At 37.1% G+C, this 22,664-nt stretch overlaps 4 protein-coding genes and 2 long non-coding RNA genes across 55 annotated transcripts; 3 read left to right on the top strand and 3 right to left on the bottom strand.

Moving 5' to 3' along the window:
* Positions 1-588: 588 nt before the first annotated feature.
* Positions 589-4,052, bottom strand: LOC144665952 (uncharacterized). Its single transcript, XM_078527283.1, has 2 exons — positions 3,943-4,052; positions 589-1,681 (listed from the first exon to the last, which is right to left on the bottom strand). Exons 1-2 carry the CDS (start codon positions 3,952-3,954, stop codon positions 1,286-1,288), a joined length of 408 nt encoding a protein of 135 aa, XP_078383409.1. The 5' UTR covers positions 3,955-4,052; the 3' UTR covers positions 589-1,285.
* On the top strand, positions 1,673-5,194 carry LOC144665957 (uncharacterized). The gene is made up of 2 exons (XR_013573094.1): positions 1,673-4,204; positions 4,389-5,194. It is a non-coding gene; the product is annotated as an uncharacterized LOC144665957 (long non-coding RNA).
* Positions 4,203-6,247, bottom strand: LOC144665951 (uncharacterized). Its single transcript, XM_078527282.1, has 4 exons — positions 6,119-6,247; positions 5,981-6,010; positions 4,903-4,957; positions 4,203-4,720 (listed from the first exon to the last, which is right to left on the bottom strand). Exons 1-4 carry the CDS (start codon positions 6,212-6,214, stop codon positions 4,470-4,472), a joined length of 432 nt encoding a protein of 143 aa, XP_078383408.1. The 5' UTR covers positions 6,215-6,247; the 3' UTR covers positions 4,203-4,469.
* Positions 6,248-6,519: 272 nt separating this feature from the next.
* LOC144665947 (uncharacterized) lies at positions 6,520-17,546 on the top strand. Of its 50 annotated transcripts, none has more exons than XM_078527237.1 (13): positions 6,520-6,668; positions 7,365-7,418; positions 7,591-7,644; positions 8,036-8,089; positions 8,270-8,298; positions 8,541-8,565; positions 8,761-8,814; positions 9,007-9,060; positions 9,245-9,298; positions 9,487-9,540; positions 10,085-10,168; positions 10,582-10,650; positions 11,653-17,546. In XM_078527237.1, exons 1-13 carry the CDS (start codon positions 6,578-6,580, stop codon positions 14,286-14,288), a joined length of 3,312 nt encoding a protein of 1,103 aa, XP_078383363.1. In that variant the 5' UTR covers positions 6,520-6,577; the 3' UTR covers positions 14,289-17,546. The 50 variants fall into 50 exon arrangements, with proteins under 50 accessions (XP_078383363.1, XP_078383366.1, XP_078383355.1 ...); XM_078527240.1 differs by having other exon boundaries at positions 8,270-8,323; positions 8,512-8,565; positions 9,007-9,035; positions 9,274-9,298; XM_078527229.1 differs by having other exon boundaries at positions 8,270-8,323; positions 8,512-8,565.
* A 1,008-nt stretch (positions 17,547-18,554) lies between these two features.
* Positions 18,555-20,458, top strand: LOC144664966 (uncharacterized). The gene has a single exon (XM_078526160.1). It carries the CDS (start codon positions 18,830-18,832, stop codon positions 20,456-20,458), a length of 1,629 nt encoding a protein of 542 aa, XP_078382286.1. The 5' UTR covers positions 18,555-18,829.
* A 712-nt stretch (positions 20,459-21,170) lies between these two features.
* On the bottom strand, positions 21,171-21,662 carry LOC144666794 (uncharacterized). The gene is made up of 3 exons (XR_013573229.1): positions 21,615-21,662; positions 21,432-21,504; positions 21,171-21,210 (listed from the first exon to the last, which is right to left on the bottom strand). It is a non-coding gene; the product is annotated as an uncharacterized LOC144666794 (long non-coding RNA).
* Between the last annotated feature and the right edge of the window lie 1,002 nt (positions 21,663-22,664).

The following is a 22,664-nucleotide window of genomic DNA, read 5'->3' as shown; positions in this document are numbered from 1 at the left end:
CAATAATTTGCAACTGGATTGAGTGAAGTACCTTATTGTTACCGGTACTTATTTTTGCTGGACTTCATTTTCGCGATTTTCCAAAAAAATTTTGTTCAAGTGTATTTTTTTTGCCAAATAATGAAATTAAAGTCCCACGAAATATGCCCCTTCCATTTTCGCGAAATTAAGTTCCCGCAAAAAAAGTCACAATAAGGTACATATACAACTACCTATATATAAATCAACTTTGTTGCTGACAAATCTAGTTGGCTAGAAGAATCTTTTGCAGTATTTCAAATCAAGGCTACCTTAACAACCTTATTCCTGAGTAGGGCTGCAACGATACACTGGTGAATCATATCATGAGATTATTTGTCAGATGTGAATATTGGTATTTTAACGAAATATGAGTACAGTCGAAGCTCTCATAAGCGGACACCCTCGGGACGCGAAAAAAGTGTCCGCAACTGGAGCTGGCCGCTTACGAGAATGGTTCTTGTAAGCGGCCACTAGAGGTGTAGGGGATAGATGGCTGCTTACGGGAGCTTGCCCAGCTAACATAATGGTAATATGCAACTTAGTGGTGTTTCGAAATGTAACCGGACATGGATGACGACAAAACAAACACTGAAATACGGTACTGTAATTACAGTAAAATCATTGTGACGAACGGCGATGTGAAGTTGATTGATTAATACAAGATACAGAGGTTTTTTATATGATTTTCTTTGCGGTGTCCGCTTACGGGAGCTTAAAAATAAAGAAAAAGTCTAAATCGTAATCTCGTAAAGTGTCCGCGGCCGCTTACGGGAATGTCCGCTTACGAGAGTGTAAAAATACAGAGTTTGTATGGGAGTAAAAACGGGGTTTCCAACAAGGTGGCCGTAAGTAGAGCTGTCCGCTTACGAGAGTGTCCGTTAAGAGAGCTTCGACTGTATCACCAAACATTAAAATATTCTTTGAAATTAACATTCAGAAATTACTGTTTTTACTGATTTTTTACCCATGTCAAAGCCCTCAATAGCGATTTATAAACTAGTGACTAGGAAGTTCCATTCTACATCACTTCTGATCACATATTCTTTAAAGATGGAACAATTTGTTTTCGACTGACACAGCAAAACATGTAGCTCATGAAAACTTCACTTTGCAAATACGATTTTGCTGCTGATAAATTGTAAAAAACTGGGTTACCAACAGAATAGAGAAAATTATAGCAGTTGTCAATTGTGTGTAATGTTGTATCATATGGTGGCTCCTGCATTGAGATATGTACATAGTAAAAAAATGTGTCGTTGCAGCCCTATTCCTGAGAGCTCGAAGAAAGTGGAGATTCAGGAACAAAATAAGGATCAGGAGGGGAAGGTACTACTTGAGGCTTTTGGAGAGGCACATTGGCTTCAGCCAGCTCCAGAAGATTGCTTACTTGAAGCTGGCTACTGCCTGGCCTTTCCACAGCCTCAAGCAGCAACCGTCCCCTTACTCTTCGGGAACTTGCTACTGATCTTGCCTTTTTTAGAAAAAGCCTCCGTCTGAGTAACAGATCTTTTTTCGCATCTTCATCATCACTGTCAGGTACATTCACCAATGTGTTTTCAACAGGTTTTATTTCCTTTCTTTTTTTCTGGATGTCAGCTTTTGTCATTCCCTCAAGAAGACCCTCCCTCATGGCTTCTCCCATTGCCATATCTCTTTTTTCCTAAAAAGAAAAGAGCAAACCATCCATCAATACATACCAAAAAACACCTAGACATGCATATATGTTACCCATACTGTCCACATTAAATCAATCAAAGACAACAACATTATTGAGCTTTGTTAAAGGAAAAGACCCTGGTTGTTATGGATGACTTCTGACTATCATATCTTGGGCTCCATGACTACCGGTATCCTTGGTTTAGTTTTAGACCATGTTTGTTATATAACAATATTGGGGTTGCCTCCATTCTCCATAGTCATGACAATTTAGTATGTCATGTGACCAGAAAAACTCACACCCATAACAATTATTATTTTTTTTTTAAATTAACACCACAAATAAAGTGCATTTAATTTAGAAGCAAGAACTGTATTATCCTTTTCCTGAAAAATTTACATTAATTTTAAACTTATAACGTCACAAAAACTTGCTGACATCAAAACTTTTCAATATTGTGAATCTTAGCAAATCCGAACATGGCCAAAAAACCCTGTTCTAAGGGAGCTGGCCAGGATATGTTGATTGATGGTTAAAATTAATTTGTTAACTGTACTGTACTGTAACCATTATAATAATTATTGTAGTTGAAAAAAAATAGTTTAAAAATAAGTTATTATTAATAGCACAGGATAGGTGCAAGACGTACAGCATGACCTACTTGTAGACATTGTGAGAACTGCTTTGTTGTTGCTATTGTCGAGATTTAGTCCTGGCCTTGCGTTTTTGTTAATTTTGACGTTATTGTTCCTTTGATAAAGTTTTTTTTATTTTAAAATTCAAGAACAAGTTAAATACCATTACCAAGGGAATGTTAATTGTGTCTTACTCAAAATCTCGAAAATAAAGTGATTCAACATAAAACTTTTTCGCCAAATCGCGAAATTTAAGTGTCGTGAAATATGTGCACCTCAAAATCGCGAAATTAACGTGTCGCGAAAATTTCATGTAATAATTAAGGAATATGAAAAATACAAGGGCTTCCTGCTCCTAAACGAATATGGTGACCCACTTTTTTACTTAAAAATTAAAGTTCACGGGCTTAAAGCAAAAAACCAGCAGGCAAAGCTTGCATGGTTAAAAATCTGTGTTCAGCTCTATTTTAAGGCAATGACCTTAATGAGGTAGGCATGCAGTAAGTGAAAAAAGTAAGCTTTGTGTGCTTATTACAAGATCATGTAGGGACTAAGATAGCAATAACCTACTAGGGCTTGTCCTTGAACTATCAATGAAATTGATGATTGGAAAATCAGTTGATGCCTTGTTAGTTAATTGCCATTGATTTGCATTGGCCAATTGAAATCAATGACCAATCGATACTCAACATTGTATTGACCTCCCCCTCCCCACCTAGGCCTCTTGGGACAATTATCTCAACATGTTGGTTTCTATAGCCATCCTATCGTCAGTCAATATTCCAACATTGTTTTGGGGGGAAGGGGGGCTTGGAGAATTAAACAGTGATATGTTCTATTGAACCCTCCATTAAGACAATCATTATTTGAAAGTTTACATCAACAATCCTTGCATTCAAAACTGGCCATAAATTGTATTTTCTCTGACAATTTTTCCAGTTACTTTGATATAGTGAATTCTTTAACCACTTTAATCTGTTATCAACATAACATTTAGCCAGCTTCAATATAAGAGATATGTACGTAAATATTACTACAACATTAAAGAAACTTACACAACCTACAATCTTGGACAAAAGTCTCGGGACAATTAACTAAGTTGAAGAAAAATTGATATTGTATATATTGACCTCCCCCTCCCCACCCCCAATGCTCTGTTGATTTCTATCCATCATACCATCAGTCAATATCCCAACATTGTTTTTTTGGGGGGGAGGGGGCTCTGAAAATTAAACAATGAGTTGTTCATGCAAAAAGGTTTGTCACTGAGCACTATTAATATTCCTTCAAGTGTCCCAAGGATTTGAGGATTAATTGTACCTAGAGAAATTATTCAAATCTGCTAGCTGCAGATTGTGCTGGTTTCTAGTGTAAACCTTAGATTCTTAGCCAATGAGAAGACTGTTATTGATTACAATATATAAATATACATGTTTTTTTTTAAATTGTTAATTATAATGTGCTATTTTTTTTCCTTTTGAATGATGGAATTTGCTTCTGTGAATCAGTCTGAATAAATTAAAAATCACTGCCCCAACTGGTAAAGCAGAATATATATCGATTAATGAAAAGCCTTTACATTTGGTCTGTTCAAGTGCAAAGTTACAACTCTTAATTATAAATTCTTACCATTGCTTTCATTCCACGGTGTAAAGTCTACACGTCCAGTACACATTATTCGATCTTTACGAACAACAACAAAGTACAACCGATTTCTTCTGTTAACCGCTGACAAAAACGGCACAGACAAAATGTACTGGGTCGAAAGTTTATCAAGGCGGACCTCTCAGGAATCAATCGGCCTGCCAAAGCTGGCAAAGCGCCATTACGTTAGCCTCTGTTAGTGAAATGAGAAGTTTTCGCATATTTATCGCCCACACGATACATAAAGGTAAGAGACCAAAACAGTAACAGTTGCTGTTGTAACTTAATGGTATATAGCTCATGAATCTGGGTCGGCTGAACAGCTGAAGAGTCAACTCATCTTACAGCCGCGCGCGGGAAATATTTACACAGTGTAAAGGTTCATTCATGAACACTTAATGACTCGAATATTATGTGTTTTTTTGTTTTAGGGACTAAGAATGGTGGCACCTTGTGAATTTGCGATATATTCTTACAAGCTGTGAGCTTACTGCGATGTTCGGTTAAAAAATTTAGCGGCATCTTACCATCGTGAGGCGATTCCTGCGGTTTTGGAACCGCCTTCTCCTCCGTTTCTCCGGCGAAGCTGCCGTCATGGACTGTTGTCTTTTTGCCCTGTAGTAACGTTTCACTCTCACTCTAATCACCTTATCTGTGGGCGGCGACTGGCTTTTCCTGTCGTCCCTTTCACGGAATCGGCAAACATTTCTGATGTAATCGACCATCTCCTCGATAAGGTCTTCGTTGACTTCAGACCATGGGACTAAAGGAAAACAAACTGTTCTTCGTGATATGTTCTATCGAACCCTCCAAAGAGACAATCATTTTTTGAAAGTTTACAGATGCAAAGGTTAGAATATTTATTTACTTTTTCAGTAAGCTTATTAAAGCTGATTTCTTTTTTTACTTCTTAAAGTAAAAATATTGTGAAAGGAATATTCCTACCATTTTGTGGATCAAGCTGTTCTTTGAACTCGGTCCAGGCATCTTTTAGAAAATCCTGTAAGATATCAAAGGACGATCGATGCGAAGTGTCTCGTTAATATATTTCTGACCCGAAATAAATACTGTAAATTGTATCGGTGTTCGTTACGGTGTAGTGCATTAATTTTTTAAAGTCACTAGTCCAGATCTACTAAAGTTCAAGTTGACATTTCTTATTTAAGCTTATTATTATTGTTTGAAAGTTTACTTTTGTTTTAAATAAATAAACGCGAAATAAATACTGAAAATTGTATCGGTGTTGATTACGGTGTAAATGCATTTATTTCCGAAGTCAATAGTCTGGATCAATCTAGGCCTTAACACGGTTTTCGACGCCATTTTGACGAGTAGGCAAATCGGTAGAAATTACAGTGTTTGTATAGGAAACCGACGACAAATATCCTTTACAAAAATTGATTTCTAGACAACTTATGAATTGTAAATTAAAGATACTAGGCAAAAGTTATTATTCGCCGAGTTTGAAGGATGTATCTGGTCTACAAAGCGTTCAGTAATGATTTTTTATTTTCCATACATTTGTCTATAATTTTCCCCGCGAACCACGTCAGTTTGCGGGAAAAAAGAGACAAATGTTATTGTATAGGAAATAAAAAACGTAACTGAACTCTTTCTAGCCCAGATAAATCCTTCAAACTCGGCGAATAAAAACTTTTGTCAAGTATCTTAACTTAATGATTCATATGTAGTCCGGAAAAAGATTTCTGTTAAAGATATTTGCCGTCGGATTCCCATACAAACACTGTAATCTCTTCCCGCTTTGCCTACTCGTCGAAATGTCGAAAACCGTGATAAGACCAATTTAAGTTCAACTCGACTTTTCTTTTAAAAAAGCCGGTCTCTCCTATTTCTTAGCAAAGGAAATCCTTTTTTCACCGCAACTGACTTTTGCTCAGTGTTATCATTTTCTGCACTGTTCTGACTGTTTAGCTCGGCTAGCTTAATTATAGGTTTATTAGCGTTCGTAACCTAACTTTTGTTTTTTACATTAACAGTTTTTATTGCAACATGAACTTCTTACCAAAGGTATAGCCTCAGACGGAGCTACTTCCTAAAAATAGAAAGGAGAATTATACTAATTTTAGGACAAAAACCATTTAAGTTTCATGACATGTTTTATTCCCGTAACACTTGAAATGTTGCGAAGTGTAGCACTTACCTTCGGCGCCATTGTGTTGGAAATTAAATCCTCTAACAACGTCCTCGCTCGAGGGTCGTTGATTATTTCCTGTACGAGTTCTTCTGGCGTAGGCATTTTCAGAAAAAATACGGGAAAACCCCGGAAAACCGCAAAATTACGAACAAAAAATTTTTTTTCGCAGATTTGGATACAATGATCTCGTCATGCTGGCGCGATTTTCGCGCCTCTTCACGAACTAGTCATCTCTGATTGGCTTCCTCGATATGGTGTCCATCTATCATTGGCTAAAGGAAAAAAGTACGCGTCATGTTGCGAAAACTGCGACGCGCGGGGGCAAAACTGTTTCACTTTGTGTAGCTTGTTTGTTTCATTCAAGTGAATTTAATATGGTTTTCCTCATTTGAATGGGTTTTTTTTGCAAGTTAAATGGCTTTGTTTTAGAACTAGAGTTCGGTTAAATTTATTCCGAACGGCTTAATGTCGAAAAGGAAATGCTTCTGTTCTGACTGTGATGGGAAGATACGCTCGTGGAACACTGTTAAACGGCACCGCACTCTATACCTGCCCGGTGAGTTTTAATGTTTTTATTTGTCATTTGGCTTGACTATCTGCCTTCCTTAAAGTAACTGGCATGTAATACTTTTCACTCAGCTGGGGATGGACAGTTATTTTTTGGCAATCTTTCAGGTCAAGATGTTTTTTTTTTTTACCTCCAGGTTGTAAATGATTTTTTCTCCTTGCTACTTGACGTTTTTACTCATGGCTACCCTTGAGCCTTTTTTTATTTTTATTTTTTCTGTGTAGGATTTTTTGTGGTAACTGTCCACTCCCCCTTTCAAATAAAACAATTGGGTTGTCCCGTAGACAGTATAGTTTTTTACTCTGACTTGCATGCAGATAGCTTTTATTAAAGTTTGCTTGAGGTTAGTTCCACTCCTATTTGTTGGGGTAGCTTTTATTTGCTGGTTAGCAAGCTAGGTTTTGTCATGTTTCAGGTTTTAGTACATGCAAAATTATAAATATTAAATATTGAATACAATTATTTAATCTTGTTGCAAAACCTATTTTGAGGATGATAAATTAGTAAGAACAATAACAAGTCCACTCACAGTAACCCCACATTTTATTGCAAAACTCACAAGTTGACTCACAGTCCCTCATGCTTATATTACTGATGGAGAAATAATACAGTTGGTTGACAAAAACTGAATTAGATTTCATTTTTGGAATATATTAAAAGCAATACATTTGTAAACTTCTCCAGAACATGACCTCTCATCCACAGATGTGGATGTTGCTGGAAACATTGTTGCAGAGGGTATTTTGAACTATCATTTCTTGAGAACATATCATGTACATGTTTCTTTTTTTAATGCAAATTAACTCACAAGTTGAATCACATTCACCCCATGCTTACCCCATATGACTGATGCACCAATGCTACAGTGGGATTTGAAAATAATAAGAAACACAACTGATAACTTTTCCAGAACAAGAAGTCTCATCCATAGTTGAGGAGGTTCCTGGGAACATTGTTGCAAAAGGTATTTTGATTTTTAAATTCTTGTGGAGATGTATTTTTAATGCAAACATTGACAAGTTGAATCACAGACATCCCATGCTTGTATGACTGATGGGTACATACTTCTGTGGGTTGACAAAATCTGAATAAGATTTAGTTTCTGGAATATTTACTAAGGGGTGGTGAACGGTCCTTCCAAAAATGCGTCTCGCAAAATTTTAGCCAAATTTCAAGGGTCTCGTCGTCTCGAATTTTTCGTTGACCCCTTCTCGGAGTCTCGATTTCTTTTGCAAGACTTAAAAGTTCGCAAAAGGTCTCGGGCTCGCAGCAAAGATATCAGTCTCGCAAAGTCTCGCATTTACCATTTGACACCCCTTTACTAATTAGAAAAACATTACTGTTAACCTTTCCAGAAGGAGAAGTTTCATCCCTTGTTGAGGAGGTTGCTGGGAACGTTGTTGCAAAAGGTATTTTGATTTTTAATTTCTTGTGGAGATGTATTTTAAATGTGAACACTCGCAAGTAGACACCCCATGCTTGTGTGACTGATGGGCACATACTTTGGTGGGTTGACAAAATCTGAACAAGATTTAATAATTTTCTGGAATATTTACTAATTAAAAAAACATTACTGTTAACTTTTTCAGAAGGAGAAGTCTCATCCATAGTTGAGGAGGTTGCTGGGAACGTTGTTGCAAAAGGTATTTTGATTTTGAAATTCTTGAATGTGGAGATGTATTTTAAATGTGAACACTCACAAGTTGAATCACAGACAGCCCATGCTTGTATGACTGATGGGCATGTACTTCTGTGGGTTGACAACATCTGAATAAGATTAAATTTCTGGAATATTTACTAATTAGAAAAACATTGTGGTTAACCTTTCCAGAAGGAGAAGTCTCATCCGTAGTTGAGGAGGTTGCTGGGAACATTGTTGCAAAAGGTATTTTGAATTTTAAATTCTTGTGGAGATGTATTTTTAATGCAAACATTGACAAGTTGAATCACAGACATCCCATGCTTGTATGACTGATGGGTACATACTTCTGTGGGTTGACAAAATCTGAACAAGATTTAATAATTTTCTCAACTCTGGAATATTTACTAATTAGAAAAACATTACTGTTCACTTTTCCAGAAGGAGAAGTCTCATCCATAGTTGAGGAGGTTGCTGGGAACATTGTTGCAAAAGGTATTTTGAATTTTAATTTCTTGTGGAGATGTATTTTAAATGTGAACACTCACAAGTTGAATCACAGACACCCCATGCTTGTATGACTGATGGGCACATACTTTGGTGGGGTAATTGACAAAATCTGAACAAGATTTAATAATTTTCTGGAATATTTACTAATTAGAAAAACATTACTGTTAACTTTTTCAGAAGGAGAAGTCTCATCCATAGTTGAGGAGGTTGCTGGGAACATTGCTGCAAAAGGTATTTTGATTTTGAAATTCTTGTGGAGATGTATTTTAAATGTGAACACTCACAAGTTGAATCACAGACACCCCATGCTTGTATGACTGATGGGCATGTACTTCTGTGGGTTGACAACATCTGAATAAGATTAAATTTCTGGAATATTTACTAATTAGAAAAACATTGTGGTTAACCTTTCCAGAAGGAGAAGTCTCATCCGTAGTTGAGGAGGTTGCTGGGAACATTGTTGCAAAAGGTATTTTGAATTTTAAATTCTTGTGGAGATGTATTTTTAATGCAAACATTGACAAGTTGAATCACAGACATCCCATGCTTGTATGACTGATGGGTACATACTTCTGTGGGTTGACAAAATCTGAACAAGATTTAATAATTTTCTGGAATATTGACTAATTAGAAAAACATTACTGTTCACTTTTTCAGAAGGAGAAGTCTCATCCGTAGTTGAGGAGGTTGATGGGAACATTGTTGCAAAAGGTATTTTGAATTTTAAATTCTTGTGGAGATGTATTTTTAATGTGAACACTCACAAGTTGAATCACAGATACCCCATGCTTGCATGACTGATGTGCACATACATGTACTTCTTTGGGGTGACAAAATTTTAATAAGATTTAATTTCTGGAATACAGTCACCCCATGTTTAATGACTGATACATGTCAATACTACTGTTGGGTGAATAAAGTTGAATGACATTTGAGTTCTTGAAGAATTACTGTATAGGAAGGTTACTGCATGTGTTACTGTAGATTTAATTCTTGGGTATGGTTTCTCATTGTCAGATGAAGAGGTTGTTGTTGGGAGCATTGTTGAAAAATGTATTTTATTTATTTTACAGTATTTTTTGAGGACAAGTAAATGTTTTTTATTGTGATTCAACCTACATTCTCAAGTTGGGCATAAAATATACGTGTACTTTGGTGAAAAATTTTAACAGAAATTTGATAGCTATAATTTATCTATGCAATATATTTACTAAATATTTTTTGGAGACATTGAACTGAGTGTATACTTTTCTAGATCATGAAGTCTATTTGTCTGAAGAAAGTGGCAATGATGATAGTTGGGACGAATTTCAATTTACAGGAAAAGTTGTTCTGAAAGGTATTGATAAAACTGACTGTATTATTAACGTTGTTTTACAGTTGGCAGGAAGGTATTTATTGAAGGGTTATTCCACAGTATTAATTTTGCACTTGAATACAAGTTATTGAAATGTCTTCAATTGTGAAAGATAATGTTCTGCAGTCAGCGAACCAGGCATACTCGTAAAAGAGAATCAGAGTGCTCCCAACAGGAGTCAAACCTATGACCTTCCGATTAGTACTTCGGATGCTCTACCACTGAGCTATAGGAGATTTAAGGTAGTTTGGCCTTTAAACAAGGTTCTTGTGACAAACATCCTACATACTACATAATGCTACAATTGGATAGTTGATGTGAAGATGGTAGTGTCCTCTAGTGGTATGCAACTTCCATTGATTTAGTTTTTATACCCAACTCATTTTGATTTATAGATAAAGTTGAAATCTCTGATGATGACAGCACTAGTGAAATTTGCACTACAGATGATGAATTGCCTATTGGTAAGAATTAGCATAACAACTAGTGAATTAAAAATTACTTTTAATGGCTATTTATTTACATTTTTATGCATTTTGAGTTTTGGTTGGCTCACTGGATTGTCTATTGGCTTCGTGATTGGCCAGAGTAAATAAATATTAAATTATTACTTTGTCTTTGGTTTTACAACACTCAATTGAGTTCAGTTCAATTTTACCCTTATGGTACATTTGTGTACGTAATTGGACTACAGGCATGATGTCCAATTTGGAAATGATTTGATGATCAAAAAAAATTCAGAGGGCAGCCAAAATTCTAAGAGGCCGTTAGATGAATTTTTTGAATCTAATTATTTCCAAATTAGACAAGCATGTTTTGTTGTTTTTTCTTCGATTTGATTCGCTGAGACAAAACTGTCCAACTTTTCTTAAATTGGACAGTTTGTGCATTTTACCTGAAAGTCCTAATTGAAACTATCCAAATTTAATCCCAAATTGGGCAGTTCTCAGAAATTAAGGAAAAATAGCTGCGCTGACAATAAAGGATTAATTACTGACAGCTATATAATTATATCCCAAATTGGACAGTTCTCAGAAATTAAGGTAAAATAGCTGCACTGACAATATAGGATTTACTGTCAGCTATATAATTAGCTATTGAATTGTTAAGTTCTGTATGAAATCATCATTCTGATATACTAACATACAAAATAGCTGAAAAATACAGAATGGCACCAAAGGGTAAAAATTAATGCACAAAATGCTAATATTAGCAGGGTTATAGATAAAGAAAAACAGAATGGTATGTGAAATTTCAGCCGGGCAAAGCGGGCTGATATATATATATATATTTCTCAATTTATTAAAAATAATGTTATCTAATTTCTGGCTGTTAAATTTGATTGGTAATTACCGATCACTGGCCGTTATTTCCAACCCTGTATCACTCTCAGTTTTTTTATATTTGCAGAGTCAGTCTTATGCGCAACGATAAATTTATTGTCATTTCTAAATTTTGCATGACAGATTGCTCAGAGAATCAGGAAGAAGAGGAAACTAGGCATGAAGCTTTCATGCATCAAGACTTCCATCATGCTGTAACAGAAGTCACAGAGAAATCTGAAGATCAACATCAGGAGAACATCACAATTGTTCAGTGGATATGCCACCTTCTTATTAAGTTAAAACTAAACTACAATTGTTCTAATGCTCTTTTCTCTTTGATAATCACTCTTATTAATTTCATTCTTGCCTTGATTAAGCATCCTCTTCACTTACTTTTCCCCAAAACTTTAAAGGATCTAATGTTGATTTCAAATTTAAAGGTATTTAATGAATGTGAAGTTATGGCAGTCTGTCCAAATGTGAAATGTAATGCCTTATACAAACAATCAGAAATTGTTAGGAAGTGTGCCAATGGAGACACAAAGCCCGCAATTTGTAAGAACAAGCTCTTTGGTAAACTCTGTAGGGCTGAACTGGCTTATTGTGAAAATCTGTCTTTTGGAAAGAAGAAGTGGGTACCTTTTAAGAAGTTTCCTTTTTTAGCGCCATCCAAGTGGATTAATTTATTTTTCAAAAACAGAGAGTTTGTCAAGCTTATACAACAACGTCCAGATCCTTCTGGTGATGGACAATTACGGGACATGTGGGATGGGAGGGTTTTAAGAATTTTTCTCAAGGATCCAAAGGACCATAACCAACCTCTTTTGCAGCATAAGCATAATTTAGCATTGCTACTGTATCTTGATTTCTTTAATCCTTTTTCACGTGCAATTCACTCCAGTGGGGTTCTCTGTATGACAGTTCTTAATTTGCCAAGATGTGTTCGCCATCAGAAAAAATGGGCCATGTTGATTGGTATTATTCCTGGCCCAGAGGAGGCTCAGCGTCATATCAATAGCTTCCTTAAGCCAGTTGTAGATGATCTTCTTTTATTATATACTGGGGTAAAAGTAACAGATGTTGTCATGCCTGGGAAGACCTTCATAAGCCGTGCCGTTCTTTTACCTGTTCTTGGTGACATTCCTGCATCAAGGAAGCTCTCACAATTTCTGAGTCATAAAGCCAATAAACCATGTGACAAGTGCCACGAGAAAGCTAAACGAGAGCCTGGAACAGCTGGTGCCTCCGGAAGGATGTCCTTTGTCACGGAAAGCATGCCAAGAGCTAGAACTGATAAAGAAGTTAGAGCTGCAATGGACAAGTATCAAACAGCATCAAGCAAACATGCTTCGGATGCCATAGCAAAGGTGAGTGGTGTTAGATACAGTGAATTATCTCGCCTCCCTTATTTTAACACTGTTGACAACTTCCTTGTTGATCCAATGCATAATGTCTTTCTTGGTCTTGTCGAAGACATAGGCAATGCAATTATAGTCCAGGATGAGAAATTCATTACTTCTAATGGCAGGGATACTTTCCAGAGAAGAATGAGTTCTATGCGACTGCCTTATGATGTCGGCCGCCTTCCACACACGATGCTAAATAAATCATCTGGAAGAGGTATAACTGCACAACAATGGAAAAATTTCATCATTTCTTTTGCAAGAGTCTGTCTATGGGGAGAGGTAAGTAAAGATGCGTACAAAATGGTTCGTACTCTAGCAGAAGCTTGTGAAATTGTTCTTCGTGATCCTCTAAATCACAGTGATATTGAGCATTTGAAGAAACTGCTACAAGTTCACCATCATCTTTATGCAAAAATCTTTGGTGAGTATTCTGTAAGCGTAAACTACCATATGATTCTTCACCTGCCTGACCAGATTTTGAACTGGGGTCCTCCATCTGCTTGGTGGTGCTTTCCGTATGAAAGACGAATTGGGGAACTCAGTGACACCTTGACTAGTGGTAAGTCAGTAGAGGAACAGATCTTCAACCACTTTTTTCTACAACACTGTGCTGACCACTTGCCTATGCCTGTCCTCCCTACTTCACTCCGTGAACAAATTCCATCAGCCATTACACCTTTACTGGAAACCCCTTCTGTCCCAGATTCTCTACAGGAAACAGCATATCTTGGAAGGGCAGCTGAGGATTTCTTCACTGGACAGGTAAGTTGTTACTCCACCATGCTTCCACCAGGTGACCCTTTCCATTTGGTTGAGTTGGAAGAATTTCCCTTTTCCACCTGGCCTGTTGTCTTGCTTCCACCACAGAAAATCAACCAACGAATTCAAGTATCCTTTCTAAAAGACCTCAAGATGTACTTTGAACAACTGTACAAGGATGCATTTCTGCTGGTGGAGCCACGCATCGACATCTATGCCAGATGCAATGTCAATGGCACTCTATTTTCATCACAATTTAATAGAACGGATCGAGGTAGTAATGTTCTTTGCTACTGTGTGGATCGTGATCTTCAAGGAGCTGAAACACCTGCACCGTACTTTGGAAAAGTCACCTTTTTTTTCAAGGCTAGTGTTCACTTAACTGACAGTTCAACTGGAATTCCCAAACGAAAGACGCACAGCTTGGTGTTCCTTGACTGGTATCGTTTTGCAAATCCGAAGCATTCTGTGGACCAGTCGTCCGGTCTTCATGCCCTCAGTGGCCTTTTTTACAAAGGTGATAATATCGTAAATGCCAGGCGCATGATTCGCAGGGTGGTCTTGACAGAAGTCAAGAGGAACTACAACCTAGTAGCAAACTTAAGTAAATAGAGTGATGTCACGAACTGTGGTTTGACCTGTCATTTTATCAAGTTTCTTGCAAACAGTGATTGCCCTGACACATTCCCCTTTTTACAGTGATCAAGGGAGCATATATTAATTTCAAGGGCGAAAATTAGGGTAATATACAACTGAGTGTTACATGCATCTAGCTGTTATCAAGTCGAAGATGTGAGATATCTATCTACTCCTTTTCTGATGATATTTCATTTTTTTTTACAGATACAGTTGAGCCCCGGTAACTCCAACTCTGAAGGGACACGAAACACAGTTTTAGTTAGCGGGGTTTTCGAGGTAACTGAGTAAAAATGACTTGAAAGGGGGTCCAAGGGAAATGTAAGTTAGTTCAAGTTAGCAGGGTTGTTCGAGTTATCTGAGTTTGAGTTACCAGGGTTCTACTGTATTTCAGTTTTTTAAAACAACTTCTGTTCTTTTCTTCAGTATTTGTTTATTAAGAATAAAAATCAGTGATAAAAATTTTGAATGACCTTTCGATGAATCGCTTATCATTTTCAAATTCTGAAAGTCAGATTTATATGATTTTTTACTTGTATATTAGAATGCATGAGGAAGTCTGGTTGCATATGAATAAAGGCTCTACAATGTGGAATAAAGAAGTGTTGCTCTTCATCAAAGAAATGAAACCTAAACTGAAGCCATTCTGACTCAATTAAAGCAAAACTATTTAGTACATAATTATCTCTCAACATTCCACATTGTAGAGTCTTTAATCATATGCAAGGAGACTTTCACACGCATAATTTCTCAATATAGTAAAACTAGTAAGAATCTGACTTTTAGAATTTGAAAATGATGAACCATTTGTCAAGACGTTATTCGATCTCTGATTTTTATTCTTAATTGTTTGTCAAAAGCCTCTGTTTGTAGAATCTGTTTATGGACCTGTATTTTACAGTGTCACCAATGAGCAATCCAGTGCTAGGAACATTGACAATTGAATACAGTGATTTATTTTAATTTCATTTTATTTTATTTTAACTGAAGAATAAATAAAGGGAGAGAGAGACTTCTTTCCATGATCATGTTGTAGAATCTGTTTATTGACCTGCATTTTACAGTGTCATCAATGAGCAATCCAGTACTAGGTACATTGACACTTCAATACAGTAATTTATTTTAATTTAATTTTATTTTATTTGAACTGAATAATGCGAAAAAAACTTTTGATGATTTTCCATTGTAGCTGAAGTGTGTGAGATTTACTCAGATATGAACAATAATGCTCTTTTCTTTCAGGCTTATTTTTTCCTGCAATTTAATTGGATTTCTTTTTAATGGGATCAACAGTAAAAGAAACTGAATTTGGATTTAATTTTAATTAATGAGTTCCAATAATAGAAAAATGTATTTGTCAGTCAGGTGGGAGAAATAATATTGGTCTGTCATCTTGAGGTACATATATCTTGGACCCACATATACCTAAGGCCCGTGTAATCTGCGATTATCAGTTATCAGAATGTGAGGAAAGGCTGATATGCTCTAAGAATTATAATAAATTGCTCTAAGAAAAACAATTGTATAGAAATGAATGTGTTCAAATGAAAGGTGGTCACATAGTTTTGTTCCCCTTGGGAGGAATGTAAGATACAAACTCTGTGCGTTCACTTAGCTATTCCAAGTGTTTTGTTGTGTTTATGCTCAGTTGAAGCAAGAATTAATCCTTCACATGTAAAAATCCTTTTGCTATCATGTAGCAGGGACCATGCAGTTAAGAGGGAAATCAGGTCCCTGGATCCAAAAGCCAGTTGGGGGGAATGATTGATAAAAATAATGCTCTTTTGTTCACAAGGGAATAAATAAAGGGGAGGGAGAAACTTATTTCTGCAAGCTTTAATAAAGGTGATAACTGAGAACTCATGTATTGTCACACTGACTTGTATATGTTCTCTTCAATTTTCAGCAAGTTAAGCAACAGGACGCCATGAAAACATGTTGTTTATTGCATCTTGCTGATTAAGCACTGTCATACATTTGAGCCCCTTGACTAAAGTCTTAAAAGAGACTTGCATCAGTTTCTTTAATTTTGTAGTGAGTACGTACGTAACTCTAATTTTGAAGGTGGCAAAATTGTTATGTTAATAACAGATTAACTGGTTAAAGAATTCAAGATATAAAAAGTAGCTGGAAAAAGTGTCAGAGAAAATGCACTTATGTGTAGTTTTGAATGCAAGGTTGTTGATGTTTGACTTGGTTTTATTTGACATTTCCATGTTTTGAGTTTTGGTGACATTTCTTTATGCTTCTTTATATATCATTCAATCTTGGAAATATACCTGCATGTAGGGATGTACTGTCTAAAGTTCTTGGCACTTGTACGTGGAATGTTATATTTTTTTGAGTGGGTAAAATTGAGGGGGGAAAGAAAATTTGTGCAAGAAAAAGAAATTGCATAAATTTTCAAGGTCAAAGCATTCATAAAGGGGAAGTATCACAGATTTGGATTGTTCTTTGTCGAAACTTTTCTATAATACTTCCTGTTGTAAACCAAATGAAATATATCAACCGAATTCTTGAAAAAAGAACAATCAACTAAATCAATGCGAATGACAGTTGACATGTAACAATGTTAGTAATAGGCTGCTTATATTGTGGTTAGCTATATCATCTGATAATCATACCGTTATTGGGCAAGCAGATTGTCTCAAAACTTCTTTCAGGTATTGGAAACAAGTTAAAACATTATTGTGCAATAAATGTGACCTCAGTCTATACTTATAAATTGTAAATTACCCTGCTAGTTAAGAAAGTAAAATAGAAAGTACCAGTGTAGAAAACATAAATTAATTTAAACTGGCTTTCAGACAACAAGGCCTTAAAAAGCTAGCAAAAATGATGCATTCGCTGTTATAAACCGTCCTTTTTAAATTTAAGTTCCATTTGATAGAACTTGTAATAATAAGGGACTTAATTTACATTTCTTGCTATTAGAGCTTTAATTGAAAACCAGAAAAAGAAATTAATTGGGAATTTTGTAATTATGCATATTGACAGAACCAAATGGTATGTAACTGTGTAGAAACTACACATGTATGTTTCGATGGTTTTCACTCTGAATGTAAATTACGTACAGTAATATTTACAGGAGCAAGTTGTATTGGCGATGTGCAACATGTGGTATTAAAATTCCCTTTTTAATTTATGCCTCACAACATTTCTTGATTTCAAAAATAGAAGGATGGCTTCTTGAAAATTCCTTCTCCAATTTTTAAATGGCAGGGCATTATAAAGGGAATCTTGTTTTTTTTCACCCATCTTAACCTCATGCATATGTTTAAAAAAGGTGACTGATTCCACACCATTGAAGCATAGCAACTGCACAGCCTATATAAGCTAGCAAAAAGGTATTGATTAATTGTAACCTTACAATTAAAAGAACTATAAGTTATGATTCCAGAAATGATGTTATGTCCTCAAATGACATCATGTTATGATTATAAACATGATGCCAATTCATACTTCACATCATAACTATGATTCCAGAAATGATGTTATGTCCTCAAATGACATCATGTTATGATTATAAACATGATGCCAATTCATACTTCACATCATAACTATGATTCCAGAAATGATGTTATGTCCTCAAATGACATCATGTTATGATTATAAACATGATGCCAATTCATACTTCACATCATAACTATGATTCCAGAAATGATGTTATGTCCTCAAATGACATCAGGGTTATCATTCCATAGATGATTTAATGTGAACACACTGCACCATGAATGTGATTGAGAGATGATTTTGTCAGCCAAAATAACATCATAATATGATTTGTTATGATCCCACACGAATGGTGAATCATCACAAGAATCATCACATATGATTCATTAGCTTGAATTCCTGTGTCAGCAATCGATAGACGACAAATCACCTGTCAGTTTACGTCGAATTCCTCTATATTGGATCGACATTCACGTCTACCAAAACAAACATGAACAAACGCTCACCTTAATGCACATAAATATTTGGCAAGGGTTCAGTCACAGCTACAATGTACAATGCCTTCCTGAATGACTGCGTATCTATTCTTTGTCGCGGGAGTCTTTGAATATATGAGTTTGGAATATCTGCAAAAATCAGTTCGCAACACAGTATACGAAAAAGCACATATCATGTTCTCGCCTTCAAAAGTTTATTTCCATGAACTTAGGACATGAATAAATTATTAAAAGTACCTGTATCGAGAACCTGTATCTAGATCAGATCACATCGAGACAGTGGACAGTCACGTTGTGGTTTCCGAGAACTAATATCACTGTCAATCATGCAATCTGTGATAGCCAATCAGCACCCGATGGACCGCAAATCATCTGTCACTTTAATATAAAGCGAAGTGAAAGCCGACCTTCTGGGCTGATATTCACGATATATTCACGTATTTCAAAACAGTTGCTCAGCCGGGATCAGTTCCATTTTCATGTTCTAATTAGGTCTCACTCAGCGCTTGGAATTGCCAGACTTCTTCCTGTCCATCGATCCAAAATCATCTTCAATCTACAGAAACCATGGGTAGAGTTTTCAGTTCATTGTCAGGACGCATTGAAAGATGGACGACCATATTTCGCTTGCAAATTACCTACCCCATTGAAAACACGTCGGGAGAGGAGGACGACGATTCAGGAAAGGACGATTATCCGGACGACATCCAAATTCAAGATTGCCCTGATGGCAGCGATTTCCATCTCGACGAGAATCGAGAAGACGATGTCATGAGAAGCGAGCCTAAGCCGTCGAACGCCGTGAAATGTACATATGACGTCCAAGTTTACAATGGCGGTAATGTGGTAATCGGCGACAACAGCACGATCATCGTTCCACTATCAGACCAGCGCGTGAAGAAGATTCAAATTGCAAACGGTGTTGCCGTTGTGGTGTCGGAAGAAGTGGAAGAAGAAGCCCAAATTAGCTCGCGAACTAATGCACAAAACATCACCTTGTACGATTCTTTTATTACGGCTATTGGAGACGGGAACGTAATCTATGTACTGCAGGAATGCCCATACGAAGCTTCGATCTTTGACCAAAGTGTTCGTAGGCGATTATTTCCTCTACGATCTGAGCCACTTATGCTGCCGTCGCCCGGAGTTGACCCAGAGATTAAAAAAGTGTTTAACAGAATGCGTGAAATAGTTGATGAACTGTATCCTTTGCGCGACAGTGGAAAATGGCAAGAATTTGAAACGGCTTTGAATCGACTCCATTCGAAATACGACATTCACCCAGCCATTAAAAGTTTTCTCCTGTTGGAAGAGAGTGTAAAACTTTCATATCAACAATGTTTAACAGCAGCAAAGAGGAAAGCCACAGAGTCTTTAAACATTGTAAACAATGACAAAGAGAATCTGATCAGTGGGGCGTTACAGGATGTGTTGAGAGCACTGGGAAATGTTGCTTTGGCAAGCATTTTTCGGCGGCTGCCCAGAAAGAAGCTGGGGAAGGCGTTTAAATACCTGGAAGACGCAAAAGAGTGTAGTGAGCGGTTGAAAAGCGTCAATTTGACCATGCCAAAGTTTGCTCTCGCCTTTTTTGATTACGAACAAGCGCGCTGGTTTATGGAGTTTGCAACAGTGAAAAGCGAACCGAAGAGCTGCAACAAAGAGGCGTGCAAATTTCTTGGTCAGTGCATCGACCGGTGTCGAGCACTTGCTGATGAAACCCAAATGTATACAGCGAAACAAACTTTTGCTTTGGTCTACTTAGCGCGTCTTTCGCTTCCTAATACGGCAGGCTGTTCCCAACCAGGCCAGTGTAAAAAGGTGAAGAAGCAGTGTGCAAGGCAGGCGGAGAAACACCTTGAAGAATATCAGCGCAGTCACAACCATTTAGGAGAGTATCCCGTAGCTGCAAGAGTGAAGTATTTGATGACACGTTCAGAACTTTGCTTCTTAAAGAAGAGTTACGCCTTAGCTAAGGACTTTGCATGTCAGGCTCTTGACATCGCTGTGAAGAGAGGTTTTGAGTTAGAAACCGCTCCAGCTCAGAATCATTTGGATCAGATCTTTCGCCACTGTTCTTCGACAGTAAGACAAGACAAGCTTCCAAGGCTAAAGAATCTTTCGAGTAGTTACAGCTCTTCTACTACATCCGATTCCGATCAGAAGTACAACTTTACTGGCACGCAAAGAGCTACATAATCTGCGAAACCTTAAAGGTACCTTTCCACTGAACACGTACATTGTTGCCAGATGTTTTAGCCTATAGTCTTTACTCGAGTGTTTCTATGTTAGCTTATGTTAAAATCAACATTTAATCTTGAACATTTTATAGGCAAGAATACTGACTGTCATGGCATCATTAAATAATCTCTCCAAGTTTATCGCTTAATAAATCTTCCTCTATTGTCATTTTTAGCAAAATTCCATTTGTACAGCATCAAACACGAAAACTTCTTGTTAAACTGTGAAACCTCTTGTCTTCGGGCAAAAATTTGCTTAAGTACATGATACCGATTCTGGCTTATTTCTGGTTATTTAAAATATTCGTGGTAGATTTAAAATATTTACTATTTTGTAAATACTGTACTACAAATAGTTTTGTACTTTCGAATAGATGACCCAGTAGCTGTGGATTTCAGCAATTTATTACTTTGTACTTCTTCAGTCTCACGAAAATTGTAGTTCCAAGGGACATTTGTTTGTTTCTTCATGTAACAAATACATTCTGTATCACATGAATTAAACCCAATAGTAAATTTATCTTCAGAATTTTAAGTGTTGAGAGTAGCTCTGTTAGCTATAAAGCATACCTCATGTTTAAATACAGTGGGTATCTCATGCATGGTGATAATTCTCGGGGACAATCCTCAGGAAGTAGATTAGGATCTTTGTGTTGGAGGTACTTCTTCTCGGAAGGTGGGGGTACTGTGTTTTAAAAAAGCCGAAGAAAGCTGCAGAAATTGAAAAAGTACTGTTATTTTAGCATCTGAAGGGGACTCCATGTTATTTCCGGAGGTGGTCCTAGTAAGGAAAATATCAGTTTACAGAGATAGTATCTGCAGATATTGCGTTACATATTGCTGTCACGGCAGTGTCAGTCCAGAATATTTGGCGGGCCGTTGGAGGGTCTTTGAACTGGTAAGAAATAACAAACACGTTCCGTCATACCAACCTTTTGTGTCTTCCACGTCCTCTTACCGCTGCTTACCGTCAAAAAACACCTTCCTTGGATAGTTTTGCCTTGCCTAAGAGTTTATTAAATAGAACGAGAAATCCCTTGGGGAGAAAGCTTACCACAGGGCTTAATTGCAAATAACATCTTTTTAAGAAAAGAAAGCATTGAATAAATACGTACTGCTCATTTTCAATCCACTGCACTACGATTTGTCTGTGGTAGTTGACCATTACGCTCGAATTCTCCCTGTTCCGGTCCACGTCCACGGTCGTCCGAGCCGTCCACGGTCGCTCCACGCTTCCATGATGTCCGCTTCCATCACAAGTAGCCGCCACACAGCGGTCAAACGCACCGCGCGTGCGCAGTTCCTGTGTAATTCCCGCCAAAATTTTCCATACAAAGTCTTAAATAGTAAATAATAAAGATGGTAGATTTTAAGCTCGGTGATAAATAGTGAAGAATATTATTATACATGACACGAGCGTGGGACAAAGAAAAAAAAATCTGAGTCCCCGACGGGAATCGAACCTATGGCCTCCCAGATACCGGTTGGGTGCTCTAATCAACTGAGCTACGTGAGACTCGCTGTGAGCTGAGCCATTTACTAGGTTGATATGTGACACGCGTCCTGCATACTGCTAGGATCAGCAATGTCGAAATCATCAAATTTGTAGTAAATAATAAAGATGGTAGATTTTAAGCTCGGTGATAAATAGTGAAGAATATTATTCTACATGACACGAGCGTGGGACAAAGAAAAAAAAACGAGTCCCCGACGGGAATCGAACCCATGGCCTCCCAGATACCGGTTGGGGGCTCTAACCAACTGAGCTACGTGAGACTCGCTGTGAGCTAGGCCATTTACTAGGTTGATATGTGACACGCGTCCTGCATACTGCTAGGATCAGCAATGTCGAAATCATCAAATTTGTAGTAAATAATAAAGATGGTAGATTTTAAGCTCGGTACCGGTATCTGGGAGGCCATGGGTTCGATTCCCGTCGGGGACTCGTTTTTTTTTCTTTGTTCCACGCTCGTGTCATGTAGAATAATATTCTTCACTATTTATCACCGAGCTTAAAATCTACCATCTTTATTATTTACTACAAATTTGATGATTTCGACATTGCTGATCCTAGCAATATGCAGGACGCGTGTCACATATCAACCTAGTAAATGGCCTAGCTCACAGCGAGTCTCACGTAGCTCAGTTGGTTAGAGCCCCCAACC

This window comes from Oculina patagonica, chromosome 9 (genome assembly GCF_052425735.1).
Source record: "Oculina patagonica isolate OP01 chromosome 9, crgOcupat, whole genome shotgun sequence".
Classification (NCBI taxonomy): Eukaryota; Metazoa; Cnidaria; class Anthozoa; order Scleractinia; family Oculinidae; genus Oculina; species Oculina patagonica.
This window is presented reverse-complemented; position numbering and strand designations above follow the sequence as displayed.